Genomic DNA, 12,216 nt, shown 5'->3' with positions numbered 1-12,216 from the left:
TATGGAGGCCTGCCAGGAGGCAGGTAATAAACCTGAGTATTGTTTTTTAAATCTATTCAATGGTGTGTGTTCATCTGCAGATGTATGCTGTCAGAAGTTACTTTAGGCTGTATCCTCCACTACTTTATATATATTTTTGAGACAGGGTCTCTCACTGAACCTAGAGCCACTTTTTTGGGTGGCTGGCCAGCAAGCCGCAGGGGTCTGTCAGTGTCTCTGCTCCCCAGCACGGGGTTATGGGTGTGTACTGCCACTTCTTTCCCTTATGTGGGTGCTGGGAATCCAAACTCGGCCCTGCTGCTCACACCAAGACCAGTGTACCCACTGAGCATCTCCCAGTTCAGTCAGTGATTTTGGTTAGAGGTTTTAGTTCATTTATATTTATTTATTAAACATATTCAAAGTTGATCATCCTCACTCTTCTGTAGTTTTGTTTTTTGAGACAGGGTTTCTGTGTAGCCTTGGCTGTCTTGGAACTTGCTCTGTAGGCCATGTTGGCCTCAAACTCATGGATCTGCCTGCCTTTGTCTCCTGAATACTGGCATTAGAAGCGCATGCTACCACCACCCTGCTATCATCCCTACTCTTAACACCGGAAATGCTTCAAAATCGGAAACTCCTGAGCATTGACCTGATGACATGAGGAAATTTCCATACCTGACCCCGTGATGTTCAGTCAAAATGAAGGCACACTAAGATTATCACACAAGCTACCTTTCGGCTAGTGTTTAAGGCATACGCATACACACACACACAAATGATTAGACAGGTTCTATCCTTTTGCATATGTAAATATTCCAGTGTCCAGAATCTGAGACACATTTGCTCTCTAGCATTTCAGGTCAGAGATACTGAACCTGTATATACAGGCAAGAATTGTGTTATTATTTAGGTCCTGCAAATCCTCTGGCTGTCTCCCTGTGCCTGGGTAACCTTCTGTACCAGCAGTGGTAATATGCTTTATTATTTATCTTCTATGTACCCATTGGCTGTTACATAGCCCAGTGGTTATTTCTTTTAGGAACTAACAACTTTGTGTAAACTGCTCTGTACTTTTACCATCCCACCTTCCATTTTTATTACTCATGTCATAACGTGTCCTTTTTTGTCATATACCGCTAACAGTGCAGCTGTCACCAGAAATGCTTATCCTTCTAATGCCCATGCTAAAGCCCGATGGCTCCCACAACCATTCTGAAAGGCTCCCTCCTTGAGTAGTGTGATAACGGAACACCACCCACACTTTTGTGGCAAGTCTGAAGGACAGCTTTGCCATTTAGTCGGGTTTTTGTTTTTCCCCTTAGAACGTTGACTAGATCATTCCACCCCATTCTTCCAGCATGTCAGGTTTCCACTGAAGTCTTGATGGTAAAATTGGAGCCTTTGTGTGGGGTTGCCTTCAGGATCCTGTCGTGTCTGGCAATTTGATTGCAATGTCACAGTGTAATCCATTCTCAATCAAATATGAGTTGTGACTTTGGATCTTTCTGCACCTGGATTTTTAAAAATCATTTCTTCCCCCAGATTTGGGGCATTTCTAGTTATTATTTCTTTAAGTAATTTTTCCTCCTTTAATACTGTATTCAGTATTTTCACTTGTGATGCTGGCTCATAAACTGTGTAGGATCTCATTTCTTCACATCTTTTTCCCTCTGATGACTGTATACTTCGTCTATTAGCGTTTGCACTGCGCTAGGTAGGTCCTGTAAGTACTCTAGTGATGAGTTTAAGCAGATTTTGGTAGCTTTCGGTGTCCTGGATCCAGTCGCCCACAGATAGCATGGAAACAGTTTCCTCTGTCACATGTTCCCATGATGCTCTGCCCCACCATGGGCCCAACAGCAAGCAAGTAGCCATCAATCATGGATGAACAGTCCTCCCCCCACTTAGGCAAGAAATATTTTTTATAGGCCGAGTATCAAGTTATTTTATTACAGGAACGTAAAGCCGATTTAACACTTCATTATATTACAATTTTCACTTTGTCACTTGTTTAATCTTCCTTAAAATGATTATCCCGATTTATTTTTATATGTTAATAGTGTGGAGCTCTCTAGCTGCTGGGAAGTGGTTGGTTGGTATTCCTGTCTTCTTGACATCACATTTCCTGTTGAACTCTGTATTTAGTGGCACTGTCACTTTTAGGGTGGCTTTGGGACAAAGGGCTTACACTTGGGATGGAGGGCGCTGGTGAGAGGTACAATGACCTGGCACAGGTGAGGACAGCCGGCCGGCAGCTGAGGTGGTTGTGGCAGACACTGTAGGGCCCGCCCTCAGAGCTCTGTACGTGAGTAGCTCAGGGTTTTGTGGGTTCACTTGTGACGTCTGCTGGAGTCATTCTGCACCACAGAGGTCATCGCTAAGGCTTCTGAAGGCACTGAGTCCAGCTGCAGGCACACTGTGACATTACTATGTTCTGAAGAGTGGTGTCTGTGGAGAGGCTGTGTCTCCAGGGACTAGAGCACGGGTTCTCAGGATAAGTTCATGACAGTGTCTAGGTTCCACCTGTGAAGCAGCCAAGAACTGGGAACAAGGGCATGTGGCATGCACATGGCTATGGTGGCTGCAGGGCGAGGTGAGGTCTGTGTTCTCTCTGGTGACCGCATTAGCTAGCACTAGTAAACAGGCACATCACACAGTGGCCCTGGGCCCCAAGCATGAGACCACTGATGTTGGATGTCTAGGCCTGAGCATCCCTGACAGCCGAGCTGGCACGTTAAATGTGCACACGGCTTGAGGGTCCATGTGAAAGCAAGCTGGTTCTGGGGATGTCTCCCGGTCAGAAGCACAGGTAGGTACTATGCAGCCTCAGGGCTTAGGTCTGGAGTGTTTCAAGTTTGTTCAGGGTCGGCAGGAGAGATGGCATCTCTGATTTCTGGAGTGAAATAAGTGGCTGCTTTGTGGTGTGTGATGTGTTTGTGGGGGTGGCAGCCTCTGGTGGAAACGGATGGCTGATAATCTGTTGCAAAAGAAACTGAATCCAAGAATACTGAAGAAATGAGAGACCGCAAAGGCAAACTTTCAAAGCTTGTGCCAAAGAATGGACGTTTTTGTTGTGAGACTAAACTATCCAAGGTCTGGCCTAGGTGTAAAAGCAGGCCTCTACTGTACATGGGTCAAGATTATATACTGGAAGCCGGGCGGTGGTGGCGCACGCCTTTAATCCCAGCACTCGGGAGGCAGAGGCAGGTGGATCTCTGTGAGTTCGAGGCCAGCCTGCCTGGTATACAGAGTGAGATCCAGGAAAGGCACAAAGCTACACAGAGAAACACTGTCTTGAAAAACAAAAAAAAAAAAAAAAAAAAGAAGAAGATTATATACTGGAGAAATAAAATAGGAACCTTTGTGCACATTCAACAAAACACTAAAACTTTTGAATGGAGAACAAATTTTATTCTAAAAATAGACCTTAGTAACAATGAAATACCAAAATTGGTCATTATAGAAAAAAGGGTAACAAGAGTTTGCTAGTCTTTCCCCTAAAGATACAAAATTATCACACCATAAAATATGTTGCCAACTCTCATTTCTCTACCTTTGAATTATTCTTTTTATGGAATTACTGAAGTGAAATTTAAAGCCAGAATAGCTCTGGTGAACACGCGTACATCTAGGATTGCTTTATCTTAACAAACACATTCTCTAGGAAAGCTAGGAAAGGTGAGCGTTCGCTTAAGCCAGTCTCGGAAGACAAACTTACGCTTCGAAAATGTGGTCAATTTTGGTAGATTAAAAAGAAATCCCTTCAACAAAAGTCCTGGTATTTGAAAGTAACAAATTAGAAAAGACATAACAACATTACTTTTAACCCCCAAGTCAGTGGAGACTAAGAGGCAAAGAAAGACTACTTCAGGAAGAGGTTTAGCTCTTCCAAGTGCTAAGGAAACAAGCATCCAAGAACACCGCTGGCTGGTACTGAAGTACCAAGAGCGCAGCAAACAGAAACAAGTTAAACTTAACAGCCCTCACCACCGCAGGAGCCTAAACTAGACTCTGAAGAAAGGAAAGTAGCCAATGAGAAAGCACTCATTTCCCATCAGCCCACACTTGAAACTAATCTACCCCATGTTCCATTTCCTAGCATTTCCTCCATTCTCCCTGTTAATAGACCTGAGCATTCCACATTTACAGTATCAGTTGGCCCTAATGCACAGCAAGTAGAAATAAATTTATTTATATAAAAAATTCTTGGTAGTTTGCATTTTCTGAAAACCAGCAGTAGATTACAAAAGTTACACTTAATTTTAACTGTAACAGGTGTGCACTCATTAGGACATTTGTGGCTTATTTCTACACTTTCAGAAATTGCTGTAATTTTTTTTGCCCTCTACAACAGAAATATTATATTAGTATTTTGTAACTAACACCTCCTTTGTTAACCTTGACCCTGAGTTTGACCTGGAATCTAAACTATAGAACTAAATGCCGCAGAGAGCCTGGGCTTTGGGGTGACGGGCTGCTGGGGGACAGGGTGCTGATTTCCCTGGAAACACCAAGGGTAAGAAGTGGGCCTGGGGACAAGGAAGCTGGAATTTACTCGAAAATACAGCCTAGAATAAAAACGCCATTTTCTCAAATCTGAATAAGTTGACAGTGTAAAAAATGCAGCATCTCCACTCTGTAGGTTTAGTGGCCTGGGGGCGCTTCACAGTCCCTGGTTCAGAAAGCACAGCATTTTGCTGTCAATGTAGACTTCTAAACACTGATTTGGAAATCAGATAATGGGGACTTTAAAAAAAAGGTATTTTACATTCCATTACAAAGTTCTGTATAGGAAAGCATCTCTACATTGCCTAATTGGTCACTGAAACTCAAACTGTCAAGTGCCTGTGAACAGCGTTCCCAGAGGTGTGTCAGGCTCCCAGGCAGCGCTGTGGCTTGCCTAAATCATGGGGAAAGGAAGAGCGAGCAACACGGACAGCTCAAAAGAGGTGGTTAGTAGAGTCCACACTCCGCAGCACTCCAGGGCCTTCAATACAAGATGGTGCTGTGAGGGCTGCATTGGAGTGCAAGTTCTCTCTAGATCAAGCCTGACTTTAAACCCTAAAATGTTGATGCCTCCTTAAGGTGAGCTGTGGAACCCGAGGCATGAATTAGGGCACACCCAGCTCTGAATGGCACTCAGGTTCTTTACACGATCACTGTTTAGTGAAAGTCGAGTGTTGCGGCAGACTCCTCCCTGTGTGCTACATGGGATCCTGCCCCCAGTGACAACCAGCGCCATCTTCATACTCCGAAAGACAGGGCTTGTCTTGCTAGGACTTTCTAAAGTAAATGTAATCATTGGATAAATTACCTGTTCGCTCCAATTATTCATTGAACTGCCCAGACCACACCCTTTACCTTCAGTAATGAGGGATTTCTGGATATCATGGAACACACTGTTCATTTTATGCATGCTTCTTATACTACTTCCAAGAAAATAATATTTTAAGCTAATATAAACAAACTAATTGATAGGGTTGCAGTCTCTCTTCTTTCCTTGCTCAGTAGAGTGCTTTAAATGATGGCATCATGTTCATCACTGTAATAGAAAATTTAAATTACTGTCAAATTAGTATTCGTAAGGAAGACGTTAGAACGGTCTCTATCTTCACAATCAAAATTAATTACTGTTGCTCAGCATTAAGTTATGTGCATACCCAGTATACTGCAGTGGTTAAGATTGCCAAACAGGCCCACAGTCAAATCCCTGTGACTTTTCATAGGGCATAAGCCATTATCTGGTCATGTACACATGAGGGAAAAATTAGCCCATAAAGGGTAAAGTTAGGAAGTTAGGCGACTTTAAAGGCTAGGATTACAAGTCATGGAACACCACACCTGGCTTATGGAGTCTGTACTCACAGTAACTACTATTACCAGGGAAAACTAAGCAGAGGAATTTCCTTTTGTGTCTGTATCTTTGTCACTAAAGCAAAAACGATGCTTTTACCAAAAATACTCTTTGACACCACTGACATATATATATATGGCATGTGGACAAGTCACGAGGTTGATGAGACCAGGTACATCATTTATGATGTGTGGTAAACGCCAACAAAGGAGTTGGTTAAAAGTTGGTGAAGCACTGTTTGGTCCAGGTGTGTTTTCATCTGTGAGCACACGTCTGACCCAAGCGTAGGGAAGTCTGTCCTGGGGAGAACACTGGTCATGATAAAGCTATGTAGAGTGGCCCGACTTACATGCTTCGATACCGGATGCCTCTCCTTGAGTAGTACATTTTGCATCCAATGTAGAGCACAGCCAGAACTCCCAGTGTCAACACTATTCCTCCAACAAAGCTGCCGGTGTCAAACCTGGATCCTTTGCTTTTGTCAGAATGAATAGTCGCTGTTACTAGGAGACAAAACAGATGTCCGTGCTCTAGTCTGAAACAGTGCATGCTCTGAAGTCTGAATTTCCCTTAAGAGTGCTGAAGTGGGGATGAGGGAAAATATAGGCACATAAAGGTTCTGTATTTTTGCAGAATGGAAAGCTGGCTTTAACGTGGCATTTAACAACTAATTTACAGCACAGAGAACGTACGTCATTTTAATACATACTTGTTATCGATGTCTTTAAACTACTGGGGCCTGTGGTCGTCACCGATGCTGACGCGTGGGTTGAATTTGGGGAAGCACTTGCTTTGGGTGTAGACTTGGAGGCAGTGGAAGTCGCGTGTGGCGAGACCCCTGGTGTTGATGTTTTAGCAATAGTTGCAGGTTTCAAAGTGACAGCTGTGACAGTTTTTGGCAGTGTTGAAGTTACTACTGGCTTCATGGTGCTGCTATTAAATTCCCTGGTCTGGTTGGAAGTCATGTGCACAGTGATATTCTCTGAAAAAAAAAATGCCAAGAATAAAAACCGTTAGGATCTCGAGTGAAAGATCCCACACATTGCCACTGGTCATGGCCTCACACAGAGCGGGTCTAACCAGGCAGCAGCAGGAGAGCTGTGTGACAGCACCCAAGCTGTCAACAAAACCAGGCCACATTCACCGAGCTAAAAACCTGTAAGACTGAGTCACCCCCGAATATGACCGCTGCACCACACTTCCTATCACATTTTAGGATGGCTGTTTCTGTTTTTGGAGACAGGGTTTCTCTGTGTAACAGCTCTGGCTGTCTTGGGTCTGTGTAGACCAGGCTGGCCTCAAACTCACAGCTATCTGCCTGCCTCTGTCTCCTGAGTGCTGGGATTAAAGGTGTGCACTACCACCACCCACACATTTTTGGTTTTTATAAGATACTTTTTTGTTTGTTTTTTAGAGTCAGGGTCTTGCTATGTAGCCCAGGCTGGCCCCAGGCTTGCAGCAATCACAGGACAGCCTACCTGAGTGTTGGGATTACAGGCCCCTCACAACCTGTAACAAATCAGTTCTTGTCTAGAGGAATAAACCCTGAGTGTGAAAGTGAAAAGGTTTTTAAGTTTAAGGTTCTCTGCCACATTGTTTCAAGAACTCTGGGGACGGCCAGCAGCTGCAGATTTCCAAGACACAGTAGGATATGAGCAGGCAGGTATTCTTCCCTGGGGTGACTCTGGGGATGAAATGCTACCAGTTAGGTGGTCATTTTGTGATGGTGATGGGGTGCACAGGCGGAAGGCTGTGATTCTGAACGCCTCAAATCTCAAAGTCCGTTTCACAGTGATTTACAGTGCTGGTGCCTCAGCCCAGGCCCAGCTCCTATTTTTTGGTATGAAATATTGTGTGCATGAAAAAGGGACAGAAACATTTAGTCTCCTTAAGTAAAACTCCCAACAACAAACTGTCTTCTTTATGTCTTATTCAGTAGGTATTTCCCTTGAGGGAGTATAAAACACTCCATGTGACCAAAACCAAGTCCTACATCAATGGTCCAAACGGTACCACTCTGACGTTCTACAGCTGCTTACAGTGTACACACGTGTGTGGGAGACGTGTAATGCACGTTTGACTCTGGAAGACGGTGGTGTTTATTTCTGGGTTGGCTTTCCATCTCAGAGATGGAACAGCTTACTGGTTTCCCTTGTTGCCCATTTTTCTCCTCATAAATAGAGAAGATGAGTCACTGGGCCCATCTTCTTGCTCCATCTTCATCGGCCCTTCTGTTGTGTTACAGAGCAAAATGATGACTCCACACGTCACCATCCTGTCCTCCACAGCTAGTCTTAAGACCGAGCATTTCAAGCTTAACTGTCCAGGCTGATTTTACGGGCACTGTTTCTCCACACCCAGACACTTAACTCCCGGTGTGCCTCACGACCTCGTTCCTCTACTGTGTTCTCCCCCATGGGGTATTAGCTATTTTTTTTTTTTTTTAAGATTAAGAGAACACTTATCATTATCCTAGCAGGTGCCACACTTGAACTAACCTTTTACTAGTCAATCCTGCATACTATGACATCTAATCACACTTTAAATGCTGCACAGATTCTATGGTGGCGAAACTAAACACAGTGAAGAGCAGTAAACAACACGGCTTCCCACCCATAAAGCCACCCGGGCCAAAGCAGGACGGGAGGATATATTAGTGTCCTACTCGGAAAATCAAACGTGCTAGAGAAACAACTAATTGGCTAGAAATTTCTAAAAATTGGTAAAATATTCCAAAGGGTAAACTGGTGTTAAGGTTCAGATGTAAGAGCTGGGATGTAAGGATGCTCTCTTTGAGGTCAGAGCTCATGCCTGGTGACTCAACTCCCTTGTTCTGAAGTATAATAAAATGTCATGTGTTTCCTCTGTGAATGACTGTATCAGTCTGGGCACGGAGGCACCCAGCTACAAAAGCAGCTCTCAGGAGGCTGAAGCAGGGGATTGCAAGTTTGGGGCCAGCCAGGGTTACAAGGCAAGATCCTGTTTCAAAGAACAAAACAATGGGCGAGGCAGAAGGCTCAGTGGGTAAGGTGCTAGCTGCCAGGCCTGAGAGCCGCGTTTGACCCTCAGAACCCTCATGATAAAAGGAGGACACTCTGAAGTTGTCCCCAACCTCCGCACGCGTGCTATGTTCATACACTCACAATGAGTGCATTGAATAAAATATTTTATATAAACGATAACCATGTTAAGCCTGGTCTTCTCCCTCTTTTCATTGTCCAGGGAATGATGAGTACCTAAATGTACCATTAACAAAACTGTCATGTGTACAGCAGTGTGAGGACACCAGGCCAGGCAGGCAGCTGGCCCTGTTAGGGAGAAACCCTGTCATCCACCCAGCTTAGCACCTCGCTCTCCTCTAGTCTCTTAGACCAGTGATTCTCCACCTCCCTAATGCTGTGAGCCTTTAATACAGTTCCTCATGCTGTGGTGACCCCAACCATGAAATTATTTCATTCTACTTCATAACTGTAATTTTACTGTTATGAATTATAATGTAATTATCTGATATGCAGGACATCTGATATGAGATCTCTGTGAAAGGGTCGTCCGACCCCCAAAGGGGTCCCAACCCACAGGCTGAGACTGCTGCTCTAAGCAAAGGTTGAAAAGGCAGGCTTGGGGAGGGTGTTAGCTCCCAACCCTTGGCCCATGGAGAGAAACTAAGAGAACAAAGGAATGCACCTGAAAAGTCAGACAGCTTTCTGCCCTGAGACTGGCCAAGGTGAGAGGCTGTTCCAGGCAAGGTTTGTTTGTTAGTTGTTTGTTAGATAGCTTATCTATCTACCAGCAGAATTTAGGATGCCACCTTACCTGATACCGAAGTGGTTCACACGAGTCAATCACAGAACCTAAGAGGAGAGCTGCCATGGGGCAGCCTGCAGGGTGCTGCGGGGTGGCGTGAGGCCAGCAAAGGAAACGCTGCTGCGTGGATGGAGCGAGGGGCCTCAGCAGGACAATCTGCCAGAACCTCCCAGAGAATCAGGAGGGTCTTCCAGAGGGTGCCAACCGTCAAGCAGCTAACTGGCTTTTCTCCTTAAGCCCGTTGGGCCTGGCCCCGTAAGGGAAGCAAGCAGAGGGGAGAGGTGGCCAACAGTGTCGGCTTCTTCTGGTAGACTACGTGTAACCTCGGAGCTGGCTGTGTTGGCAAATCTAAGGTCCAGTGCGGAATCGCTGTAGCGTTTCAGCATTTTGAAGTCATGCTCTACAGAAACGGTACCCATTATTTTTATTCAGTAATTTGCACATATCACCTATGACACCAGAGCTAGTGTGCGGTGGGGTGGCACCAGGAAAGCATTGCCCACACTCAATGTTAACGCTTGAGCTGTGGCTGAAACTCATATGTGGTCCAAACTCAGTGTCAGACTCAACCCTGATATTCAGGGTCTTTACAGAGATCATCATATTAAGAGAAGTTGTTGGGGTAAGCTACAATCCACTGTGGTGTCTTCTGAAAAAGGACGAAGGTAAAGGCACTAGGCTGCTGCGGAGGGAGGCTCCAGCCACCGGCTGCTTCACTCCATGGAGTCTTCCTCCCTGGCTCTGCATTTGCCTCTTGAACCTTTCCTCATGGTGGCTCCCCCCCCCCCCCGAATTCATCTCAGATTCCGGGAAAGGATTCATCTGTAAACACTGTGACAAGGGACTATAACCCACAGCAGCCCTGAGCCTAGCAGGGCAGGACAGACTGTGCCCAGAGGCCGTTAGCTCTCATGGCAAGGCTGTACCCCAGCAGACGTGATCATCTCATGAGACTTTCTCTTGGGATGACGGCAGTAGCAACTTCTTTGAACCACTTTGATCAAAGATCAACCAGACCTCAATCTTGACCAAGACTGTTTAGTTACGAAATTTCTTGTTCTCCCCACCCCAGTTCCTTCTGCAATAAGGCGTGAAACACATGGCTGTACTCTGAAGACAAGGCTGGCGTCACCACACCTGTCTGCTCCTCCTCGTGCAGTAAGCAATCCCCTCTCACTCACATTATTACTTATCACTTTAAACATTACGTTGGGATGGGTGGCCCGCCCTTATCCTTTGGGACTCCCAGAGAAGGCACTTTTGCCCTAAAACTGCTTACACTTCTGACCACAGAGCGCCCAGGGACCCTATCTCTCAGTCTTGACATCTCCCTCCATTCTCGATGCTGCTTCAGGCAGTCCTGGCAAGCTCTGTGCTTGGCTCCAGGGTCCCATGCACTGGCATTAAAGTGCCCCGCAGCTGGACAGCTGGCACAGTGTCTGTGCTCAGCCCATTGCTTCTACACATCTCCAAGGTCACAGGGAGATGAATTTAGTCAAAATGTGAGATCCAAGGTCTTCTGTCTTCACTGAATATAATCATAGGAAAGGGAAGGAAGGAAGCTGTCCAGTACCAGCCCATGTACCTCCCAACAGCTGCAGTGAAAAAGAGAAAGGCAGACACGCATGTGCACATGTGCATGTTTGGGGCCTCCACCAGTCTGATCAGATTTCACTCCTCTATCCCACTTAGTTCCAGCCACAGGGAGCAGAGCTCGGAGCCTCCTAACATCTCTGGGGCCACTGTCCTGTGCCTGTAAAGTGCTCCCAGGGCTGGGAGCATTAGCTGAGGTAATGTTAGCTCATCAAGCCTATGAGAGACGGCACTGCAAAGTTCCCTCCATGAAGCAAAGGGGACACCAGCCAGCCTCCCATTTCCGATGGTGGCCGTTAGCAGTCACGACATGTTTCAGCTACGGAAGAGGCAAATAGCCACTGTCTGACAGAGCCAGTGATGCCCTGTGAAGCAGCCTCCCCGTGACTCGAACACCTGGATAGCTCCAGCTGCCTCAGTGCGCGGTAGCTGCTGTGAGAAGCAACCACCCTTCCCAGTAACCAAGTCCCCGAAACAGAAGGGAAACTATTTGTTTTCCTCGGGGCATCAATGCACACTTAAATTCTCATCCAGTTTTAAAGCTCAATTATTTCAACTGTAGTTGCAGCTCCCTGTCCAGCACAGTTGCTGAAAACAAGATGCTGTTTCCAGACAACCAGACGTTCTGGTGCCCAAGTGCAATTTTGAGGAGCCGATTCTAAGCATGGTGTGTAGCTTGAAAACTTGAATAAAATGAAAATGAGTTCCTAGAATTAAAAAAATAAATAAATAAACCCCTGAGAACCCCTCTTCAGTGCACCTTACCCTTACCCTGGCAGGAAGTGTTGAGCAAACCCAGAGACACTGTTAAAAGCCAAAGGCCTTCTTACTGCCAGTTCACAGACTTGTTCTAGAAATTCTGCTAAATTCAAATTACTTGACAGTGAGAATACAGAACTGAAAATCTGATTAAAAAAAATCAGTCTAAAAACAAAAAACAAAACAAAACAAAACCCTAGACAAATATGTACCAAAATGAGTCT

General features: G+C 45.5%; 1 protein-coding gene across 1 annotated transcript in view; it reads right to left on the bottom strand.

Annotated features, from left to right (window-relative positions):
* Nucleotides 1-5,369: 5,369 nt before the first annotated feature.
* Nucleotides 5,370-12,216, bottom strand: part of Tmem123 (transmembrane protein 123) — a 30,048-nt gene continuing 23,201 nt past the window's right edge. Inside the window, exons 3-5 of the mRNA XM_059267280.1 lie at nucleotides 6,546-6,818; nucleotides 6,186-6,339; nucleotides 5,370-5,524 (exon numbers count right to left, since the gene is read on the bottom strand). Of these exons, the coding sequence (XP_059123263.1) occupies nucleotides 5,500-5,524; nucleotides 6,186-6,339; nucleotides 6,546-6,818 (452 nt within the window). The 3' untranslated portion in view covers nucleotides 5,370-5,499. The remainder of the gene's footprint in view (nucleotides 5,525-6,185; nucleotides 6,340-6,545; nucleotides 6,819-12,216) is intronic.

Source organism: Peromyscus eremicus, chromosome 7 (assembly GCF_949786415.1).
Source record: "Peromyscus eremicus chromosome 7, PerEre_H2_v1, whole genome shotgun sequence".
Classification (NCBI taxonomy): domain Eukaryota; kingdom Metazoa; phylum Chordata; class Mammalia; order Rodentia; family Cricetidae; genus Peromyscus; species Peromyscus eremicus.
This window is presented reverse-complemented; position numbering and strand designations above follow the sequence as displayed.